At 39.6% G+C, this 24,894-nt stretch overlaps 1 protein-coding gene across 1 annotated transcript in view; it reads right to left on the reverse strand.

Annotated features, from left to right (window-relative positions):
* Positions 1 to 12,187: 12,187 nt before the first annotated feature.
* The window catches only part of kcnh2b (potassium voltage-gated channel, subfamily H (eag-related), member 2b), a 254,225-nt gene continuing 241,518 nt past the window's right edge, over positions 12,188 to 24,894 (reverse strand). The window contains exons 15-23 of the mRNA XM_015048160.1: positions 19,664 to 19,916; positions 18,325 to 18,518; positions 18,126 to 18,228; positions 17,016 to 17,170; positions 16,784 to 16,928; positions 16,516 to 16,705; positions 15,755 to 15,860; positions 15,581 to 15,649; positions 12,188 to 14,508 (exon numbers count right to left, since the gene is read on the reverse strand). Of these exons, the coding sequence (XP_014903646.1) occupies positions 14,134 to 14,508; positions 15,581 to 15,649; positions 15,755 to 15,860; positions 16,516 to 16,705; positions 16,784 to 16,928; positions 17,016 to 17,170; positions 18,126 to 18,228; positions 18,325 to 18,518; positions 19,664 to 19,916 (1,590 nt within the window). The 3' untranslated portion in view covers positions 12,188 to 14,133. The remainder of the gene's footprint in view (positions 14,509 to 15,580; positions 15,650 to 15,754; positions 15,861 to 16,515; positions 16,706 to 16,783; positions 16,929 to 17,015; positions 17,171 to 18,125; positions 18,229 to 18,324; positions 18,519 to 19,663; positions 19,917 to 24,894) is intronic.

Raw genomic sequence — 24,894 nt, forward strand, 5'->3', positions numbered from 1 at the left:
CATTGGTCATGGTCATGCAGAGCAGTTTCCATAGAAGCCAAAATAATAACCACAGCAGGTGTTTGGTTGGTGTTAACAGCAGAGTGAGTCGGGAACATTGACTCATAAACGTAAAGAGTCAAACAGCAGCAAAAATAAATAAAATAAAAACTGAATTGTAATGTAAATATCCCACATGACTTGTGGATTCTGTTAACAGTATTCAAACCAGCTGAATTGGGTTGGATTTTATCACATTTAAATGGAGTTTATTAGGATTGGATGTGATTTTCCAACATGAACCAGGGTAGAAACTGAAGCGGAGTTAAAAGGATTCATGATTTCCAACATTTTCTTTTACAGAATATTTCCATCAGCCGGCATCTCAAAGCGTCCCCATATCATGATGCATCCAACACCATGTGTTACTGAGACCAATATAACATTTATATAGATTCATCAGACGCGTTAAATATTTCAAGCCTTTATCTTATTGTCATTTTGATGGTTTATTGTTTTGTCTTTTAATAATGAAAAAAAATCAGTGTTTCAGACAGAAGTAAAAATGTTAAATATCGGGTCCTCAAGGTGTCACATTAATTGGCTCATTCACTGAAAAATACTTCCAACTCAAAATAAAAAGTTAGGTGGAAGGAGAAAGTGTGGTAGGAAAACCTGCAGCTTAAGCAGGGAAAATCATCAAGTCAAATCCATTCAGAAATTTGGTGGAGCATCACAAGGAAGTGAAGAGCTATATCAAGAGCTACGTTGGCCCTGGTGAATCCTACAAAAACTTCAAGGGGTGTGAATATTTTAAAAAAATGCTATGTATATACACACAGTGCATTTGAATATTTTCCAGGAATTTTCTCAACTTGCCAAAAGGCAAAGTTCTGATCTTTCCAATACAACATGAAAACATTGAACCTGGGTTTTGCTGCTGCTGCTTGTTTTTATCACGTTGAAAATATCTTCAGCGTTCATCAACGGCAGTACAATCCTGATACTGATGTGCATCCCTTTCAAAATAGGAGCAGTGACAACCTGGGACTAACGGGTTTAATCCAAGCTGCTTCTTTTCCACTTTCAGTTTGGATTTCGTACAAACACTCTGCTGCTGCTGTTCACTGGTAACTCTGGGGTTTGTCACCGATGGAAGCCCAGCCGGGTCTAAAAACCTGATTGCTGCGATTGAGTTGCATTAGTGCGAGCATCAAAGTGATTTAGGGATGTGACTGGACCGGGTCCATAATGAATTCCCAGCCTCACATCAGTCCCACCTCTTATTTCCTCATCTGTAATCTGGCTGCTGGAGGATTGGGGGAGTAATCTGGATGGCAGGGCGGGGAGGGAGGGCAATCCTCTCTGCTGTAATTCCTCTTTAGATCAATTCCTTTAGATGAGTGCAGCGGTGCCGTCCCGCAGGTGGAATCTGACCAGTTTTAAGCTGGACAGAACTAAGGTCTAACAGCTAGATAACTAGCAAAATAAAGAGAAACCATGAGGCTAAGAGAAATGAAGTTACAATGGCTTTTTGAATTTTTTTTTATGTCCAAACAATGAGAATACATTTTGCTTTTCAGTCGATCCACCCTTTCCATGTTTTTGTTTGGCTGACTCGCTGTAGTTCCCTTTCCACACAGTAGGAGTCACCACTGAGTAGAGATTACCACTCCATGCAGAAGAAGACTGTCACAGGAGCTCATTCAAAAGAAAGCATCATTCATCAGAATGAACTGAATTTTACCCGTTCAAACATGTGAAAGTTGACTCATTTAGGCCTCGCCCACACGAGAACATTTTTTTCTAAAACGTTTTCAAAACCACTCGTGTCCACACGGGGGTGTTTCCAGAAATATTTTAATCAACACAGAAATGCAATATGGCCCAAAATGCTTTTTTTAACTCCTCCCCCAGAGCTGCAAGTGGCGCTAAACACGGAGTGCAGGACGCGCACATAAAACGACCACATGAGGTTAGCGTTAAACACGACAAAAAACAAGAATGGCGAACAAAGACAAAAGTGCAAAGTCAACCTTCTTCTTCATGTCATGTTGGACGAATGAGGTTTTGTATCGCAATTATGAACATGTAATCCACCATTGTTGTTTTTATGTACAACACCTCTGATGCATTTGGGGTTATAGGTCAGACTAGTAGACAGCATTTTTGGCTACATGAACACATAAGAATTTTTTTTAATGTTTTGGGCATATTTATTCATGCATTTAGTTAATCGGTTAATACTAACATCTTGAAACCCCTAAATTGGTACAAGTGTGAAAAGGACAATACATAAACTCGTAAAACCAGCACTTATTTATTCTACATCAATCACAGATGTTTTGAAACAGTTTTTGATTTGTGAAATCTCTACTCTGTATGTGGGAAAGTTTTCTGAAAGAAATATTAACGGAATATCAATATCACTCATTATAAGTCTACTTAGTAAAATGTCAATAATTAGCGTAATAAAACGACTTTCTATTGGTTTATTTGTGGAGTAGATATGTACATGGTGAGTTGAAGGAGGAGGAGCTTGCCCACGATTTAGGAACCGCTACTGGTGTGGCACAAAAAGCTGCCAATGATTACAATTCGGACAATAGTGAACGCATCTCTTCAGACACCACAGCACAAACTACAGAACGCACGTGGAACTACTGTATCTGTTTAGCAACGCCATATCACGCAAAATTTAACTTTTCATGTCAGAATTCCTCCTCACTGAGTGTAAAGAATCGCCTGTTTTTACAGACTGGCTACTAACTTGCACAACTTTGCTTCGTACTCTAACTTCACTTTGCCGCTTCTACTGAAGTCGGGAATTTCGGCCAACGTGCCTATCTCCTATCCAGAGAGAGAGGAAGAAAAACCGTGAAGACCATCAGAAGCGACACTTTTACAAAAAAGTCACCGAGCTAGGCGGGGCTCGCCCTCTGCTTTAGCATCTTTGTTCAGCGCCTGTCAGAAAGTAAAAGTTTCCGTGCAGCACTCGAATGCAGCACTAACCTACACCCATCCACAGCCGCTGCGATGCATGCTGTGAGATCACACAGCACAAAATCACCGTCATTTCACTGCTGTTAACAGTCCGGCTGTCCGCGCGAGATCTTCCCACTCCGCGCCAACGGCGCGTGCTCACAGGCACGAAGAAAAAAGACTAGTTTGTATATTTGAGTCGGACTCACCGTTAGTTGTCTGTTTTCTGACAGCTTTGTTAGGAAGTCTCCAAGCGTCGCTGTCACAGCTAACGATCCGCCCACCCCGGAGAGTGCACACATACTGCAGGCCCGCAGACTCAGCCGCCCCGCCCCGGAAACGTTACGCCTCCAATCACAAACCCGTACACTGAATGGCTCCGGTTTCGTCCAATCACTTCCCAATTCAACTCTGAGTGACCACACTGCTGTCCAGCCACAGCTGCTGAGTCCGAGGTCATCTCTTCCTTCTTGCCAAATGGACTTTTGACAGACACCGTTCGCGAACAATGAAGAACTTTGACTCCTTTTACGGGACGGTACCGGTCCAATCGCCGGGAGGAACGCCTTTGGAAGCAGCCGCTGCCCAAGAACACGCCCTAAGCCCGCCCTGACACAGGAATGTCAACCGGGTTGAAGGGAATTACATCTAGCGCAGTAAACAGAGACAATATTGTACCTCACTGATGAATGGCGGAAACCTAAAGGCTTTCCTGTTTTCAGCTCGCTGTGAAACCAAGTTATTTGTTTCATGGAACAAAGCATAAAATAAAACCAGCGGAGTTCCTCTTTTTATTATATGGATTCAATGCAGTTACTTTCTTATTATTCTAGACAGCATGTCTGAGGTTAACTGAAATGGGTCTGGCTATTTCTCATGCCAATGCTGTCAAAGCTCTGATACTAAAATAAAGATATAAAAGTTGGGGAAGGTGAAGAAGATTGGCCAATTTTAAAGTTATTCTATACTGACATCTAGTGGTGAGAATGACAAAAACATCAGTATTTCAGGATGAGACAGCATATTTCGCTGATATCTGTGGTAGCAGGCTCATTTAATACATCTGTATGGCCGAGTTAAAATGTAACGAAACAACTTCAAGAATTAAGTAGCAGCAAGGAGACATTTTAATAGCTCAGCGTCACAATGTGATGGTGACTAATCATGAGTTGAGACCATATGTTTTTGCTTTTTGTTTGGTAATCTTTGTCTGATATTACATTTTGTTTGACTATCTGACACTCAGAGGGATAAAAACCCAAAAACAAGAAATTTGCACAGCAGAAATACATTTTTGCGCCACTCTGTGTGAATTAATAAGATGGGGGGTTTTACATTGCAAAAGAATTTTAGTAAACTTTTCTTTTTCATGTCAGTGCCTCTCAATTTTTTTAGTTTGCAACCAGATTTGTAGTTTTCCTGTGACAGATCTTACACCTCATATGGTAAACCTTTACCTGTAGAATCAAGGCAAAATATTGACACTTCCTAAGTTACTGTAGAGCTAGTTACCATTTGAAAGGATGGCCATAGTTTTCATTTTAACAGAATAAGTTTTGTTTACAGAGGATTTCACTGCTGAGAGCTGAAGAAATGGACAGATTGACAGATCAAGGATTTTCTGATCTGATTATATTATCTGTATTATTTGTCTTGTGAAAAAGAAACCTAGGATTACTCATTTTTTAATAGTCAAAGTACTATTTGTCCAGATTAAGAAGGACTCTTCTAGTACCGTATTTTCCGCACTATAAGGCGCACCTAAAAACCTTCAATTTCCTCAAAAACCGAAAGTGCGCCTTATAATCCGGTGCGCCTTATAAATGGACTAATATTGAGCCACAACAGGTCTAGCAACTACGGTAAGCAGCCGCCGACTTCATTTTCGCCCGTAGAAGAAGCCCGCGGTGCATGCTGGGATAGTTGTCAGAACACTGGTTTGTTAAAGTTTGACTGACCTATCTACCTACTGGCCTGATAATCAGGTCTTCTCCAGGTCATTTAGCACCACATTCTTCACGAACATGCTGTGCGCTAACGGAGAAGGGTGACCATCGTCCGGCCACGCCCCGGCCCAGTCGCGGAAGACTCTCCTCGCTGACTGGGGTTGGACTGTTTTGTTGATATTCATTTTTGTGCAGCTCCATCTAGTGGATGCATAGCGTAACTCCAGCCTCTACTGTAGCGTCTATTCTATGCGCCTTATAATGCGGTGCGCCTTATATCTGAAAAAAGTTTTAAAATAGGCCATTCATTGAAGGTGTGCCTTGTAGTGCGGAAAATACGTATTTTCTAGATTTATAGATTCGTGCTTTAAGGTACATATTTCTTTATTAAACCGGACAGTCAGTCTTCTATGTCTGATCATCTTTTTGAGTTAGTTCAACATAATGAGGGGTATAAATTAGATTGGTGCTACTGTGCAGTCCTTTGATACTATGAAAAAAATGGAACGAATTTTTTAAGAGTGTTACAGAATTGTCTGACTAACCTCTAATTAAATTTTCTCTAAGGGGCAAAGCAATCTGTTGGATTTAACCAAAAGATTATAATTGTTAAACATTTTTAACATTTTTTAATGTTTCAACGGTAAAAAAAATTTCAACTTTTGAAACTCAGAAATTTTCATCTTTTTTGTTGTTTTTTTAGAATATTTCTGAGTTTAATCTGAAAAATGTCAGTTTTTTTCTAGTAAATTTTCAAACTAAGAATTTCTCCTGTCTTCTCTAGAAATTTTAAGATATTTTGGCAGAATTTACTTTTCCTTCTTTCATTTTTTAAAAATCTACAATAGCCTTAATACTCTTTCATATGATCTACGTGCATCAATTGTCTACGCCATCTTGCTGTGGGGCGGTGCCCATCTCCACCCTGTGCAGGTTTGAACACCAAACAGTGATAACTGGTCCTTCAAAATTAAAATGAACTAAAAGCTAAACATCCATTAAATAATACAAAAACACTCAAAAAGGACAAATTTGCTTTAAAAGAGGTTTAATGAAAGTTTTTTTTTTTTTTTTTAATCTTAGAAAGTTCAACTGTTAATAATGCTATCGCACAATCAGAACCTGGAGTATCACAGTTTTCCCCTTCGACTTTCTTCACTTGTTCACATAAATCATTTACTTTGTGGAAGCCCTCCATGGACCAGCCCAGCATCATTCAGTGGTTAGACAATATTCCAGGGGCTGTAGAGGAGTGTGCATGAATAAAAAAACAACAACAAAAAAACGCTCTGTATTAAATTACCAGGGGACATTTCACCTCCTCATCATGTTAAAATTTGATATTGCTAACAGATTTGAACAACCCACATGCTATAAAAGGAGAGGAAGAAGTGGGCCAGCGTTGTTTGGAATATTTTCGACTTTTCCACACAGCCAAGAGGGAATCAGGCACACCTGCATGTTGGAGGAACCGCGCAGCCCATCCATCCATCCACCTACAGCAGATCCTGCTCGGGAAAACCAAAGATACTATATAACATTGTTTCAGAAGTTTTTTTTTTTTCCCTTTCTCTTTGTATTTGTGTATATATAAATATGACTCTCCCACAACCTGGAAGATTTTAGTTTTTTTCACTCTACACTCAGTCTGCAAGCATACAGCAAGGACGAGCCGTTTTGCGCGTCAACCCTTCATATCGCCGGATGATTCTCAGTGCAGCATGCAATCAAAAAGGTGCACAATAAGAAAAGTCTTCAGCTTCATCGCTCCGACCCTCATCATCAACATCCACCACAGACGCCCTTTGTTTTTTTTTGTTTTGTTTTAATTAAGGTAATTCTTTATAAGAAATTAGAGAAAAGATTTCTTTACTACATTTTCTCCTAATATATTCTGCATTTCAGAGCATGCCAAAGGATTTTTTTTTTCTTCTTCTTCATAGTTTCTGCATAGTGCCGGCTATATGAGCGCCGCTGAATTTTTTACAATAGAAATCGGTATGTACAGGCAAAAATAGACAAAGCAGATCCAGGGCTGTGTACCCCCCTACCCCCCACCCCATAAAACTCCAGCCCTCAACCTCCACCCCACCCCCACTGAAGTGATCAAAATATGTACACAAACAGGACCTGAACCTGTCAGAACTCATAAAAAGTCAAACGGAGCTGAAAATTAAAGCTCAGCGGGACGGAAGAGCCAAGAGGGTAAGAAGTGTGTAAGAAGTGTTCTGTAGGCTGAATGATCAGCATCTATTATTATTACTTATATTATATTCCATTGTGGTAATATGCATTCCAAACATGCATGTTCTAGGCCTGATGAGAGGAAAACGACCACATTCTAGTTTGGAGGTCAGAGAGAATATATACACGTTTCAGGCCACTAGGTGACTTATTGAACATTAAACGAAATGAAAGCTACAGTTACGTGGGAGCAGAATCTGTGTTTAAAAACATTTCCATACACTTAATCATATGCACTGAACTCCATGTCATGGCAGAATAATGGTGCAGTCATGGGAAAAAGTATACTATTTAGAGTAAAAGGGTTTTATTGTATCAGGACATAATAAAGTGTCTGTATTGTTTACATAAACTCTTAAAAAATGAAAAACTAAGTGACACTTTTAAAAAAGTCCTGTTGTCCAAAGCCCTTGTTTAATTGATCATCAGACAGTGATGTCTTCAGTAAAAGCAGCAGTTCGGCAGTTTTTCTGTTCTGAACACAATGCCAAGTCAGAAAGACATCAGCGATGACGTTAGAAAATCTGTCCAACGGGGGAAAGATGATCTTCACACCACTGTGTAGTAAGGACGATTCAGATTTTAAATGCTGACTCAATGTTTTTATTGTAATTATTCTAGTCATCGTAATAGTTTTCTAAAAAAAATAATCTGCTTTATTGATTTTGTTGTGTTCTCATCATGTTAAGTTTTCCATTTCCTCCCTGTGTAGCACTTTGATTAAAAGTGTTCTTTGAATGCATGATTTGCTATTACATTTTACAACCATTGTTCCTAAATGGATAAAGATTTAAGACACTGACAGTCCAACAATGGGCAAAGATTCAGCTCAAAGTCAGACTGCACAATTTTTTATGAATCTACAAAAAAAAAATAAAAATAAAAGATAAACTGCAAAGATAAACTGAATAAACCATAAATCTTTTGAAAAAAAAAAATCTTTGGGCAGATGACAGTACACAACACAAGGACCAAAAACTCCACAACAAGATGTTAAATCTGGGGTGGACTTTTTTTTACAACTAGTTTTCTTTTTCATACCAGTGTAGAATTACATCTAAGGTTAGGCTTAAATCATTTTAGAATTTGATAAAAAAAAAACAGATGATTATTTTGTCCTGATGCATCAAAAACCTTTTGAGCCCAACAAGGCGTAGTTTTTATTTACCATGACCGCATTGAAATAATAAACACCGTAAGCGCTAACGTACATGAGGTGATGGTGAAGAGTGTGTTAGCAAAGTAAACCAGTCAGCATCAAGCAGCTAGCTTCAGTAGTAATAAGTCAGATTTGGACAGCTTTGAGCTTCCATGATGTGTTCATTCAGATTTACATACCAGAACCTAGAGTCAGTTTCCACACCGGAGCCTTCAGATTCTCACTCATCTTCCTCATCATGTCTTGTCTAGTCATTACGACCTCTGCGTTCAAATTGTCCCATGCATTTTTGTTTACTCCTTCAGCTGAGTCAGGTGTGGGTTTAAAATGTCAGCAGTGATGGTTGGTTACAGCATTCCCTTGCTTTGGTTCAATACTAAAGTGGTCTGATACAAAGCGCAACACGAGCTGCACACAAGTGGCCGTGGACGACGACCTTTAGGGAAATGGCTCTCACAGGTGTTCACAAAGTGATTCCGTAATATTAACATTAAATAATATGCACATCAATCACCTCTGTTCATCAGTATTGATTATATATAGAGAATTATGGTGCGTATGTATACATTTCAGCAACATGAACAGAGTAACGAGAACGTATAGCGCCTAACGGGTTCCATGAAGAACATTCAGGTCCTCCAGTTCTTCATACAGCCGAGACAAAATGATTTCATCCATAATTCACATGCAAACCAAATATATGTACCACAACAAATAAATTAAATAACTTAGACAAACAGCAGAGTAACAACTTCTCAATACTTCGTTAAAGGGGAATTCTGCCAACAATGAGTTCTGTTAAAGTCTCTTGATTGGTTGATTTTGAGTTGTTGGACAAAGGAAAACGGGCACCCATGACATGACTGACACATTCCTGAGTCTTCATTAAAACATGTGCGCTGTGCACAATAACATAAAGTGCAGAACTTTCTTTTCTTCTTCTTCCTCTTCCAGACGTACTCAAGCTGCTACAGGTCAGGACTGTTTAAAGGACTATTGCACTTCGCCAACACCTTCACTTCACTCTTCAGCATATTACAGCAGCAGAAGTTTCATCTGTGGGATTTTAGATCAGGGAAGACAATTCGGTGATGAGATAGGTGTTTATTTTCCTTCATCCTAAGAACTCAAAAGTTAGCATTTTATTTTAAATATCTCATGTAATCCCCAACACAAAGTTGATGTGTCTGGATAAACGCCTAGACTTCACCCAAAATATGACATGATCAACGTCTGATGCTCCGGTGATAGTTTTTCACTTTTACTAAACCTTGTTAGCATCTAGACTTTTTGTTTCGAATTCAAAAAGGGGGTCATAACGGATTTAAAAGAATGTTTTAAAGGGACAATACAGTCTTTTGGGGGTTCTGTTGAGTGGTTATACCTGCAGCAGAAATGTAGAAAGTAGAAAATAGCTTATTCCACAAGCTAATGCCGATGGATTTAGCATTAGCTAAACTGGACCATCCTAAACACCTAGTATCAAAATGCCAGAACATGTCATGCAAATTATGTTTTATATAAACCTGTAAAATAGTTTAAGATTTTAAAGTTTATCAAGATGGGGTTCTTAGAGGTGAAGCAACATCTCACAATATTAAAGTTTGTGTATGCAGGTACTGTCCTCCGGTGGCTTCTTCTGGTGCCCAGGTATGAAGGTTAGTGATATTGACCTTTTGCACGTGACGTCATCCTGTTCAGAAAGTGACTCACTCCACCATGACGGATGTCAAACAACCTATGAGCTTGTTAATTCCTGTAAACATAGTCAAAACAGACAGTTGGTAGCCTGATAAAATAGCCTGGTGTTAAGAAAATAAATATAGAATATGCTAGTTTTAAAACTTAACATGTCTTGATTGAAATAGCCTAATTATAGTTTTAAAATTAATAACTTATTCTGCCCTATTGACCTTTATTCTACCTATAGTTACAGCACATTGTTTGCTAAGATCTTTTTGATCTGCCCTTTGTCTGTGTGGGAAAACAATCAGGAGAAGTTCCAGCTTTTACACTGATCTGTGAAAAGCCATAAAAAAGCAGGAGTCCAGGCCAGTAGAGGAGAGTCTCTGCTTCCACTTTATTTAGACAAAGGGGACAAATGGCCTTTGATCTTGGAAACAAATTGCAGGGAGTTTCTAACTTTAGAGAGGGTCAGAGACAGCTCCTGGTTGGATGAGCAAAGATACGCCTTATTTGAATAAATTAAAAGACAAGAATACGCCTTTACTATAAAACTTTCTACACAGAAGTAACAAATTAGATTTTGCTCTTTGCAACTTCTCCAAAGACGTCTTTGCTTTTTGTTTGTCGTTTCCATCTTTTGTCTTTCTCTCTCAGGTAAATTCATGTGTTGTTTGTGCTCTGAGGTTTCTGATGTTATGTGATGTTTGTCTGGTCATAGTATGCATCTGTCTTGAATAAATGCTGATTATTGTGACGCTGTTATCTCTGTGTGATCTCAGTCTTTGCGCCCAGCATTTTCTAAATCCGGGCATAAGAGAGGATATAACGAGTCAAAAGGGTTAATAAGTTTTAGAATTTTTCCTTTCTTAATATTGGTAATAGACATCAACCATAAGGACTGGCAGCCCTCAGTTCATCTGTGAATTTGCAGTGAACACTTTTTACGAGGTAAGAAGATTAACATTTATATACTTCATAAAGATGAGGTAATATTAGTAAGATGTTGTCTAATATTGCATTTTGAAGAAGGTATGTGTCTAACGTTTAGTAAGCGTGAAGAGAATGCTCCACCATCAGGTAGCCTACCATGTCCAAAGAAACTTGTTAGCATCTAAACTTTTTGTACAGTCTGGTGTAAGGGGAAATGCAGTTTATGACATAGTGGTATGTGGCGTGAATTCAGGCAAAGTCTGCGTTTTTATCAAATCAATAAACACGTCAGGAGGGAGAAGATATGAGTCTGTTTCTAAGCTAGATATTCAACTTTTGTAAATAACACTCTCTATGAGGCCCAACTAGGTGTGCTGCTTCAAAAGATAAATTAACTTAACTTGAGAAAAAAAAATCACAGTTCAATACTCCCACTGTTTGTAATTCTCCTCAATGTGATACTTTGACGTAGTTGCAAAAGGTCAATAGTTGCCGAGACTGATTTTAAAGAAAAAAGGAAGTAGTCCTGATGTTGCTCTCCTGTGTCAACACAGAATTCTTGTCAGGCTAGTTTACAACACTTGCTTCTTTAAAAAGAGCAATTCCCTTCACATTTAAAGTTTATGTTAGAGCGTTCTGGATACAAAGTCAGGAAAAGAAATCGCGAAAAAGTGACAGATCACATACAAGTGATTTCTTAGAACTATGAGAAAATAACTGGTTAGATATTAGCCATTAGCATGCACTAAATCCAGCATAAACTTTCTGGGGTTGCCATTAGTGCTGAACTACCCAGTTTTTAATGAGTTTCATCACCTCTATGAACAGAGATTCTTTAAAACCCACTTTGAGTTTTATGAAACAGCTGCTGTATTAGTGAAAACATTAAAGGGGAGTATTTTAAAGGTTTCTCTGGATTTCAAAAGACTTCAAAAGAGAAAACCTGAAACTGCAGTGTATGGACTTAGCAAGCAGGTAAAAATTAGAATCTGTAGAGTTACACAGTCAAAAATGAACAGTAATTATTTTTGATTATTTAGCCTGTCATCAGAGGAAAAACATGGGGGTTCATATTTCAAAGTCATATTTTCACCATGTTATTCATTTATAAATGTCACCATTTCAACCTAAGTATTTAATAAGCAAACTAAATCGGCAAGTGGATTTGCGTATTAGCTCTGAGCTATGTATTTAGCTACAAACTAAATATTTAGCTCACTAACAAAGAATTTAGTTTGAAGCTAAATATTTAGCTTGCTAGCTTAAAATTAAATAGTTTGGAGCTAAATATTTAGTTTTAAGGTGAATATTTGGCTTTGAGCTAAATATTTTACTTGTGTGCAAAATGTTTCGCTAATTTGGCTTGCTAACTAGATATTTAGTTTAAAAGTTTATCTTACGACAGGCTAAATAACCAAAGTTACTGCTGTTCATTTCTGACTGTGTTACCTTAACAACCAGTTCCCCATAAGCAAGGAATGGAATATTCTACACAAATTATAGATTATTTAAAGCATACTTGTGATTTGTGAAAACTTTCACTTTGTATGTAAAGCACCCTATGTAAAAATAGGGTGCATGCCCAAGAATATTAGGCTCCAAAATAAAGTAAGTGGTATCTTATTATAGGGATGCAAAACGAGGGAAAAAGCAGCAGGCAGATCTTGACCACACCTCTCAACCCAGTCATGTAAAATGGTGCCAAAGCAGGCAAACCACTGTAACCGAGACATGTGTTCTGTAAAGCAACATTGTAAGGGGTTTGTATTTCACATAGCAAACCTTCCATTTGCCTTTTTCAACAAGGCATCATTCATCTGTCTTTGTCTGGGGGGAAAAAATACCCAACATGAGAATCCAGTGAGCCTCTACCATGTGTTGAAGCAAACACGCTAAACTCTGCATGAGACGAAAACAAACGCACACCGAAAGCCTGCGACTGGACCCGAGCCCACACACAGCAGTACAGCACACGCAATCGTCTTCTTCTAGCCAGTGTTTGCATATTGTACTGTACATTGAATAATGGCGCATTCGGCTGGTCGTTGTAAACTGGCAAACTCGTATACTTACTTATGTACAAGGTAGAAATATTCAGGGCTTGCGTGCTTGAGGTGAAAACAAAAAAGTAAAGAGCAATAAAATCTGAGGTAGCAAATTCAACAATGATAAACTAGAATTCCTCTATGCATGAGCTTTTAACCGGGTGTCAGAAATCGCTGCTGACTTCGTCACTTTTCGTATGGTGATGATCAGGTGACCCTGTTAAGGTCACAGCTCATACAGAAGCTCATGGAGTTGCTTGATGAAGTCTTTAGGGAGCTCTTTTGGTATACTGCTCTTATGGAAACCGCGTAAGTTTGCCAGTTTACCTGTTACTGACACAACCCAAGAATGCCACACGTGTTCAGCTCTCTAGCAAGTGGGTACAACGTTTACGATAGGGCAGCTGATATGTTCTTCAAGAGAATTCATGGCTTGTAACCCTCCAGTTCCCACCCCCTGAGGTGTGGACCAGCCAATCCAGTGTGCTCACAATCAGAGTATAAATTAGAACATTAACTCCACCTCTTGGGGGGCAGAGGGCAGGACATCAAGGGGACGGAACCAATGACAGAATGGGACAGCAGGATTCCTGTTAGGCCAGCTAACACTACAATTCAACAACCAGTCAGTGAGTTTATCGGAAGCGCCTCGGACATATATAGAAATAATAATCATCGTATCAAGGTTTTCAGTGCAAGACGTAAAATGGCTACTTTTTTGTTTGTCATTATTTTGTCCAATGTTGTCTTGTTCTCTGCAGTCATCCAACACTGGACACAGCAGTAAAGGGATTCTTCTATAACTTAGTTGTCTTTTCAGAATGACTGAGAAAAAGCGTTATCCTTAGCGATTGACTGAGAGTTTCCATACCGGACTGATCGGGTTAGAGACAGAGGTCGCCTCTGTTCAGCTTGTGGTTTTGGTTAAAGGTTTTACCGCTCTGAAGCTTAGAAAGCTCAGGATGTTTCTTGAGAGGAGACTCAAAGACAAAGACTGTGGCAGAGGGAGAGGTTCAATACTTCCCTTGATCCCTATCATGGCTTTACTCTGTCCAAAAAGGTGAGTAGTGAGCGCCTGAAAGGGTTTAGGTGGTCGATCCAGCTGGTGCCTCCGTATGGAACAATGGATACTTCTCTTCTCCCCTTTTCCTCCCCCATTCTCTTAGCTTCCCCCCGGGTCAGAGCCGTGTCTCTGTGGTGTCCGTGAATCCAGAGGTGTCTGTGGTTCTTGAAGTGAAAGCCTTCTTTGGGTCTCAGCGTCCAAAGGCGACGCCTCTGTCCCTGCAGCCGGGTTCGGTTCCACTGACGGAAAATCCAATCCTCCTGCTATACTTGTCTCCGCATCTGCAGCAGTCCCTGCAGCCATGGCTCCAGCCATGCTGCCAAGCTGGAGCTCCAGCTCCACATGCTGCCCCAGGCTGCCCAGGGCAGAGGGCTCAGGCTGATCCTGGTTGGCGGGGATCAGAGACGAGTCCTGGGGCTGCACAGAGTCAAGAGGCTTGGCTGAAAAGTCTTCAAAGTTCTGCGAGTCCAAGATCTGAAAGGAAAAAACTCTGAATGTTATTACAATACTGCAAAGTGTAAGGCCTTGGAATCAGTTAGGATAGAGTTACATGCACTGATGTCAAACAAGACAGTCGTTCAAGTTCACCAGGAAGTAACTATGGTCTAATTTGTGACATTGTGTCTTATATACCATAAACTTTTGACTTGCAGCTGTAGTACGCTCCTTGACCAGCTCCTAGCTCTAGTTCAGAAACTTTCTTAAAAATCCAAGTATTAAGAATGAGGAAATCAGCATCAAAGCAAAGGGTCTAATAGAAGGGTTTAGACTTACTAACTTGTTATTGAGCAAAGATACAACAGTGAATTTGGCAACGAAATGTCTTTGAGTAGCCAAGCAATGACCAGTAACCTGCACCAGTAACATTTTTATATATCTATATGTATTTATAGTGACACTTATGGTTTGTCAGTATTTTTTCTGTGTACTCCAGTAGCCAAGCAACATCATTTCATTGCCAAATTCACAGTTGTGTCTTTGTGCAAGGACAATAAACTAAGCTCAAGTCTAAGTCCAAGTCTGAACCAGTCTTGCAGAATCTTTGCTTGAATGCTCGGCTCCTTGTTTATTAAACATTTCTTTAAACTTGGCTTTTTGTTTCAGAATAGGAAATGGAAGTTGGAAGTTTAGCCAACATGTACCGGTGCTTCCACCCTAACCTTTCAATCAAAACTTCACATAAAATCATCTCAGCCCAGACTTCAGATTATCTGATATTTGATGTTCTCTCTACTTGTAACTGATGTAGAGAGAGGCTCTGTTCACACAAAAGCTCAATTCTGATTTTTTTTCTTCTTTTGTTGGAATCTTTTCATGGTTGTTCATACTACAACATAAATGCGCTGCAATCAGACCTGTGTGTGAACGGTTTAGGACCGCTGTATTGGTCAGAGCTGTACATGCTCTGTTGAACATCACCAAAGTTCTGAAATAGTCATTCAGAGAACAAACTTTTCACTCATGTTCACCGACTTTATGGGACAGTCATCAAAACAGCATTCCCAATAATCTGTGATTATTTTAAAAGTAATAAAAAAAGCCTCACCTGTGATAGAGAAGCCATTGTGTCAGGAGCTGCTCTGTCTCCTGGTCCAGAACCAGGGTAAGGTGAGGGCTGCAGAGCACAAACATCTGGTATGATTTCTCTCTTTACGAAACTGAAAGAACTGAAACTCCTTTGTGGACCAGCCACATGTTGACATGGTGACGGTGTGGTTACCTGAGGAGGTGATGAAACGGCACTGTATGCAGGAGGAACAAGGGCCATCTGCCTCTGCAGGAGCTGCATGATCACACCGATGTCCGCTGACATGCGGCTCTCCAACCTGTCCACAGAGAGGGACACATTTCCACCAAATTGTCAGTTCTATAACATAATTGGACTTCCATGGGTGAGAAAATTACTGGCAATATAGTGATGAAGTGATGGGGGTGCTTAATGTAATGTCAAAAATTAACTTCAAATATTTGGGGTTTATTTTTCAGAGTCATACTGTAAACATATTATTTACCCATTTATAAATGTCACACTTTCAAACAAAATATGTTTGAAAGTTTTAGGCCAAAAAGTGAAATATTTGGCCTGAAACTCTATATTTAGCTCCAATCTATAGATAGCTGTGTAACTTCACAAATGGAATCCAATAGAAATAACGACAACTGGAAGCAGGTCGACTAACACTAGGAAGCTCACCGAGCTCACAGCAGCTCAGAGGAGGAGCTTTGTCCTTGAAGGCGGAGCTAGGTCTACCCAGGCGTTGTGCACAGCTCAGTGGTTGCCATGGAGATTAAAGGATTTCTCAAACATGCATGAAAGAATCGGTGCAACACTCGAGGTTCTTTTTTTTATGAGGGAATAACATTATAACATCATGGAAAGCTAAAAAAAAAGTCAATTTTACACAATACTGCCCCTTTAAGGATGAACTTGGTAATTTGTGGTCTTGTAAAGGTTTCTGGACGAAGCCAAAGCAAACTGACCTGTTGAGCTGTTTCTGCAGCAGGTCCAGACGCGCGTCCAGCTGGCTGCGCTGCTGGCGGCTCAGGCTGTGCAGCGGCGTGTTGAGAGGCGGCGGGGAGGCCAGGCTGCAGCTGGGCACCTCCTGGTACTGACCGCCTCCTCGACTCTCTCCCCAGAAACTGAAGATGTTGGACACACCTGAGAAAGCACCTGATTGCCGGCGGCAACGGAGTTAGCGGACGTTGTCAGAAGGATAACAGGTGGTGTGTGTGTGAGTGTGTGGTTTACCTGAAAGGGCGTTGCAGGTGTTTCCAGTCTTAGGGTCCCCCTCTGGCTCTGTGGTCTCACTGAAGCTCCGGGGCGGGGCCTGAGCCTTCGGGGGCTCCAGCAGCGCGGGCGGGGGGGCAAGGCCGGTCAGAACAGGCTCCTCCCCCTTTCGGAGCAGAACCACAACAGCTCACAGTCTGCCCATAGCACAAGCTTTATCCAAAACCACCACGAAAGCAGCGTGGAGTGATACCTCGTCACCGCTGGAGTGAGAAGACACGGAGCTGCGATGCCCCCCCCACTGCCTCTTGGCTGCCTCCTCCTTCTCCCTCTGGCTGCTGGCCGCCTCCCTCTGTCTTCGCCGTGAAGATTTGTGGGATTTTTTATATTCCCCGGCGTCGGCGTCGTCTGTACAGAGGAGTTCAAACAGTCGCTTAAGTCCGAACCCTATGTCGTTTCTCCACATGAATTCTGTTAAGTCATTCATTTTATTTGTGCTGTTTGGGTTGTCCATCATTCAAGCTGCTTTGTGTTCAGCTGTCAAACGACAGCTGAGTTTCTGTTTATTTACATATTAATCAGTCATATTCAGTAAATTTGAATATGTGTCCTGATGAGTCTCGTTTGTCAGGTTAAAAGAAACTTTTGGAAATAACCTATAAGCAGGTATTATACAAACTTTGCATTTATGTTTTAAACATGTTTTATTAATGATCAGATGTAATATTTTCATTTTAAATGTCATAGTTTCATTAACTATAAGCAAACAAAATAGTAATAAGCAGAAATGAAGTCCAGTCCTAAATTCAAATTTTTAAAAAGAAGAATGAGCAAAAGAAAATTTACAATATGGATATAGAAAGCTAACAGAAATCTGTCTAAAAATAGCTGATCTTTGGTGGTCGCGTATAAATGCATGCCACACTATTCAGATTTCAATCTTTTTTTAATATTTCAATTTCTGTTTTACATTTTAGCAAAGCTCATGACCTTTGGGCGGCTCATCACATGAAATCCCAATAAAATCTATAGCAGTTTGCAAGGAAAAGAAAATGTAGTGCGAGTAGTTTTGCAAATAACTGTCAGAAGTGAATGTTGTAATTTTACTCCTAAAAAAATAGTCAGTTATGAGTCTGATTTTCATAATTTTATTTGATTTTGACTTCTTTAAAACTGCATGTTTCCTCACTACCTTAAAAACGGAGAGAAGTGCAGAGGGAACTTCACGCTGCATGTTTTTTTTTTTTTACATTTTACATCAAAAAGAGAATCAGAAATAAAAGTTTATATAAAGTCTCAGATTTTCTGTGTTTGGACGTTTGATCCCCAGCAGAGAAAAGCAGGGAGGTTGAGAGCAAAGCACCTTTTTCCGTGCGTCTTCGAAACGACAGCTTCCGTCTCCGCAGTTTGTTGAACCCCCCGCCGGCGGAGTCGTCGCTGCTGGGAGAACCCGGGATCATGTTGGTCTGGAACCGGCACCAAACACCAAACATCAGCTCTGAGCCCAACACAGAACCACACAGGCGGCGCTCACGTTTAACAAACACTCCAGCTAAACTCACGTCTCTGAGATTGAAGGTAATTTCCAGGTTGTTCCAAAAATGCTCGGCGAACTCCGGATACATGTCCAGCACCTCCAGAACGTCTTCCCTCAGGATCTTATGGAGGTCGCAGTACGTCAGCGCTCTCACATCAGCGTTGGATTTCCCCGGGCGGGGGTACAGGTTGATGGGCTCGCCGAAGATGTCGTTCTTCCCTGCAGAGAGAAAAAAAAAAAAAAAAAAAACACTTTTTTGATGGAGAAAATGTTCTTTGTAATGAGTTACTGCATCTCCACTCAGGATAAACTCAGATGATATCTCCTTCCTAAAATACTGCGCTGAGTTTTTAGGAAGGTTAGTCAAGTGTTTGCCAGTAGATGGCACTGCAGGCCTAAGATTTATACAACAGGATGTGTGTGTGCTATCTATCTATGTGTGTGTGTGTGTGTAGAGTAAACACCTGGAAGGAGATAAATATGTTTGAGTACAGAAAAAGGCAGATTATGTCCCATATTTACATCACAGTTTATGTAGAAAGAGGATTTATTCTTCAGTTACAACAAGGATACAATTTCTTTGTAGAATGAATCATAAAAATGAACCTTAAACGTATTTTTTTTTATTTTTACGTTTTACATTTTTTTTTTCAACCAGCTGATGATCTCATCTAAAGAAATGGAGGGAACTTAACTAAAGCTAACGCAATAACAAAAACTTAAATTGAGAATTTTTTTTTATACCTGAAATAAATAAAACCACAACTAACTGGAACTTTATTGTGTAAAACTAACTAAAGCCCCACCAAAGCAACAAAACCACAGTTACTCTTATTCTCTTCAGCTTTTCTATCCTCCTGCATTTGAATAAAGAGTTTTATTTAATGCAACTTGGAATAAGGCTGGAACATGACAAAATGTGGAGAATACTTTCCAGATGTGCTGTACATATTCTGACAAATATTAATGTGTTTTAAAACAGTCTGCTGATTCTGTCATATTTTATCTGACTCTGCTTTTCATTGTAACACTTATTGTTCAGAATCATAAATAAACTTTGCAAAAGTATTGGTGATCTACATGTGTGCATGTAACCAAAATGACAAAACAGACAAAAAAACATATATATATATATATATATATATATATAACAGGAATATGTGATGCTATATAATCAGTAATAAAGTGTTACCTTTATGCATTTGTACATTTTCACTTTTAACTATAATGTTTTAAATTTATAACAGTATAACAGTTGTTAACACCATGCAATACTGACCCCACCTATATAATAAACAAATCAACATAGTACAAGTGTAACTTAAGACAGACTAAAATTATTAAGAAATGAATTGGTGTCTTACCCAAGATGGCTACCACCACGTCTCCTCTCAGTATCTCTATGGATCCCCTGGATATGAAGTAGAGGGCAGTGAGGACGTCCCCGGCGTGGACCAGAGTGTCGCCGGGTGGGGCGTGGGTGGTCTTAAACTTCATGGCCAGCGCCCGGAGGCAGCCCTTAGTGGAGCCTTTAAAGGCCTTGCAGTTCTGCAGCAGCGTTCGGTTCAGGTGGAGGCAGATGTCTGCCTGAAGACACTCTGGGAACCCTTTGAGGACCTGGAGAGGAGGCCGGGGGGAGTTAATGATGGAACTGACAGAAAATATTTACTCAGTTGTGCCAGAAGCTAACAGGAATGACTCAAGTGTTAGGTCTATATAAAGTATAAATCGGTTATAAAAAAATATTTAACCTTTTTTTTCTAACTAGCTTCGTTTCTGTTGATCACATAGTTGAGCAATTTGACATTTCATAAAGAAATTCTCTTAATGGAAACACGGCAATTTTGAAAAAAAAAAAAAATTTCCGCTGAAATGCTTTGCTGCTAAGATGAGGTGTTTTTTTTTCTTTTTTCTTTTTTTTTTTGTTGCCAAATCAAAATTGGTTTATTTGGCAAAACCGCAATGGAAATTTTATTTATTTATTTATTTACATCATATGAGTCACATGATCAACAACCAGATGTTGCCACTGGCGCAAACCACAAAGACGACAACAGGAAGAGGCAGGAGGATGATGGTGCCACATGTTTTATAATAACTTATGTGAACAAACTTATGCACAGGTGATTTTGATTGAGTTTCTTATTTAATGAAAACATTGCAATTGTTGAATTGTGTGTTTACAACAATAGCTGAGTAATGACATTGTGGTAAATGGAAACGCAGCTGTATCGTGTTTGAGGCGCTGCTTAAATATGCATCAACTGGTGAGTCTCCATTTGACCAGCGATGTGGTTCAAATCTGAAGCTTAGAAAGTTATGACATTATTAATCTGAGCTTTCCAAAATGGCTGAAAGGCAAAAAGAAGGTAATAAAAATAATCTCTTATTTTTATGGCATTTAGTAAACAAAACTAAAAGTGAGAATAGACTAAATATCACAACTAGAACAAAGAAGGATATGACATTTATTGATGTAATTGGATACAGGTCAGATTTTAATAACTAAGCAGAAAATACGCTTTAAAAAAACGGTCTATGAGCTGATTTTTGTAGCTTTGTTGCAAAATGAAGTCAACCGGTATTGCAGAGGGTGAGTCAGCGGGCCTGGAGAGTGATTAATATAAAGAATTGGTGCAACTTTAATGAGCTCACTGCCAGGCTTTTAAAGCAGCAGGCGCCGGGCTTCCATTCCGACTCTCACACTGACTTCACAGAGCCGGAAAGCTTTGCTGCTATAACCCCCATTCTGAGTATCTCCCTCTCCATTTTCCCCGTTCCTATGTGTTTCAACGTACGTTCTTGTTTCCAGCTTCTCCAGGCTCCCACTTCATCGCTCAGAGTTCCTGAGCCAACGTTGCTACGAACAGATAGAGACTGGGAACCTGAGAGATACTGATAAGGTATCTGCAGATAAATATCCCAAGTGCTGTCCGTTTGTAAGTACTCATTAATTACACACTGGGAAGGTTTGATTAATAGCAGAGATGCGGCAAAGGACACATCAATTTATCTGCATGAAATAAAATAATAAGAGCAGCCTTAGAAATCAGCAGCTGGATGCTCCATTAACCTGGAGTCAGGAGAACACCATTAAGAACTCGCCTCGAAAATCTGACTTTACATAGTTTATTTGGTGATTCTGCAGGGCAGTGGTGGGAACCAGACCGCTAGCTAAAAAGGTAGTTGCACTAACCGTTAAGCATTAATTATAAACGTTAGCTCTGCTAACGTTTCAGAGCTACACCAAATCGGTATTTAGCAGAAGCAAATGTTAAACTGCTAACTTCAATTCAAATTTCATCTGCCCTTGAAAGACTACAACCCTCAAACATTAAATTCATTTTGACATTCCAATTCATATGTTCTATAATATTCTCAGATATTGTATTAAGTTCATATCTTATTCTCTACTGTTTGTTTTATTTTGTCCCTGTATGTCTCTTGTGTATTGGAAGGAGAGGAAACAGGACGGCTAACTTCAAGAATTTTTCACAGTCAGTAACCAAAACTTCAACGCAAATGACAAACTTTATTCAACTGAAAGTTTAAAAAACAGCCAAGGAAGCTAGCGTTTTAGAATTTTCAGAAAAAATAACTGAGGGGGAGCCAAGTGTACTAAAGGTTTTCAAAGTTAGAAAAGTGCTAAATGAAAAATGAGCTCTCCTATTTGCGCATTAGCACAAGGGTGCCCTGCACGGCTAGTGAAGAGCAAATGGTACACAAATGGTTTACCAAAACCTTTCCGAAAAAAAATTATAAACTTTTTGTAACTGAAGGAAGATGTAGTGTTCAATTTTCACAATTATCAAAAAACATTCAGAAACAAACTGGATTATAAGATGAACCTGCTGCTGCTCATTATTTTTCAAGGTGGCTTGCAAAAGTCTTCAAACCCCTGAACCATTTTTCACATTTTGTCGCTTCACAACTACAAACCTCAGTGTAATTTGCAGATATCTCATGTGACAGACCAACACAAAGTGGTGCTGAAGTTAAAAGAAAAGGAAAATTGATGATTATCAACGGCTATATAGGGAAAAATAAGTGCTTACACAACACACCTCGTGTATCAAGTCCAGCTCATATGGGATTAAATCAATTCCATAACCGTGAGGGTAATTCACAGCAGAGGAATAACAGAATGCCTGGTGAAACATGGGTCCCATTCGCAGTTCATCCATCAGCGAAGCCTCCTGAGTTACAGTGGAGTAAAGACTGCTGAAGTCATAAATAAACTAATGGAACTCTGAGTGTAGCAGGGCTTTATTGAGGGGCCATGGCTGCGTACAAAGGAACAAGTCAATGTGATGATTCTCTAATTGTCTTCCACTGAAGGGCTGAATGAGAGAGGCACAGCGCACCGCCTCAGCGCTTCTCCAGGCAAACTGCGGGTCACGGCGCCGCACAAAGAAGAATCCTTCCTCTGTGTCTGCAGAGGGCCGGTGCAATCTGACAAGCTCCAGCTCCCCTAAGGTAGATTTAAGAAAGAGCTCACTTCCTCTCTGCCTTCCCCATCACAGTGGCATTATTTTTCCCTCCTGTCTCCACGACTGCGAGAGGTCAGAGCCGGAGACGAGGCGTAAACATCATGTTGACCAAAAGCCTAGCCACGTCTCTGACTGCGTTTTCATTACAAAAGTGCCCAAATCTTTCTCTGTTTTCTGCTAATGTTGAAAAAACACTATTTCACAATTGTACTGTTTCCATTAAATAAAAAAAATGAAATTAAAATCACACATGAATAAGCATGTTCTGGTGATAAGTCATTAAAAATCATGGCAGCAACAGATGCAAACAGTTATATGAGATATTGATCATCTACCAGAGGAGCCGTCGGCGTCGTATTCAGGAGTTGGAGCGACAAGCGCTGCCTACCTGGGAGCTGCTACGTGGGTGACATTTTGGGGAAATTGTAATTGGTGATTTTACAGAAGAGCGATGGATTCAACACGTTGAAATGACACAAAGCTTTTTATGAGCTGTGATGCTGTGAAATCAAAAACAAACCATCATCCTACTACCACTTCCTGTTGACTTTTTCATCCTTTTTGCCAGTAGTAACATCAGGTTGTCGATCATGTGAGTCGGGTGATCCAAAAAAAAAAGATCTTCTTTTGCAGGCCTTATGTACAGAACAGTACATGGCTGTACCGAACAGGATAACATCCGATTATATGTGGGAAAAGCTTGGAAATTACACAAAGTGTTCAGAAAACCTCGGCATTCCGTCCTTTGATATTCCACACTCTGCCTGAGAACCTGTGCAGGTTTAAGTTGCACCATCCAGGACACTGCGGCACCGCATCCAGCAAGAGGTCAACTGCACACAAAATTTATGTAAAAACACTCCATGGTGTGTTTGAGTCCATTAACAGGTGTGAGTCACTGTGCCGGTGGGTGTCTGAGTTGCAGCTTTAGCAAAGCACAAGTGGTTCTACATGCATTTCGTTATTCTGGACGACTGATTTTCTTTTCATTTGATTGCTATGCTTGCAATGTTGACCACTCTTTAAATGAAATCCTCTTTTATGATATTTAATCTCAATGTGAAATATTAGACAAATAATAATTTCCTAAGGTGAAATAAACTGAGCACATTTATTCAACTTTGCAAAATTTCATGTTAAGAAATAACAGATTTTAACAAAATCTCAGGATTACAACTATTGTTGCCCCTAAATTTCTTAATAACAAATGTAACTTAAACATTTCATTTATTTAGAATTTTCTTGTTAAAATTGATCAGAAATTATGCTAAAGATGAATATGAAGACAAATATCTGATTATTTTAAGACACTCCATAATATTTTTCATCATATCTTCATCTGGGGTAAAGATAAATAGCCAATGTACAGTAATGGGAACCACAAACTAAAGAGTTAGCCATGCTAACCCTAAAGCACTAATCCTAAACATTAGTTCTGCTAACACTAAAGAACTAGAGAACTACACTAACAAGGTATTTTAGTGGAAGCTAATGCTAAAGCACTGACTTCAATTCAAATTATAGCTGTCCTTGAAAACTACAACCCTCAGGCACCAATTTCATTTTGACATAATACCCGACATGCTTTAAAATGCCCCTAGATATTTGTGTTTCATTTTGTTCCTGCATGGTCCTTGTTTGAAATAAAGTTACCGAGAAAAACAAAACAGAGAACATGAGGAGAGGAAACAGAACTTCTGTGTGAACAGTCGTCAACCAACTAAAAGAAGAAAAAAAAAAAGGTGCGTGGACGTAAACGTCTAACTACTTGCAGAATTTTGAACAGTTGATAACCAAAACTTCAACGGAACTGAAAGTTCACACAACAGCCAAGTGAATTAGCGCTTCAGAATTTATCCAGAAAAATTCACTTAGCAGAAGCTAAGTGCGCTAAACTTTCTTAAAGTTAGCAAAAGTGGTAAATAAAAAATGTGCGAGAGCTCTGAGTTAGCAAAAGTACGAAACAAAAAAATGTGCAAATGTTCAGTTAGCGAAAACGTTAGATGAAAAATTAGCAAGAGCTTAAAGTTAGCAAAACGGCTAAACCAAAAATTAGCTCTGCTATTAGCATGTTATTAGCATGTGCCCACCTTGGTCACCTCACA

This window comes from Poecilia latipinna, unplaced genomic scaffold (assembly GCF_001443285.1).
Source record: "Poecilia latipinna isolate Pla-1442-1.1 unplaced genomic scaffold, P_latipinna-1.0 Scaffold863, whole genome shotgun sequence".
Lineage (NCBI taxonomy): Eukaryota > Metazoa > Chordata > Actinopteri > Cyprinodontiformes > Poeciliidae > Poecilia > Poecilia latipinna.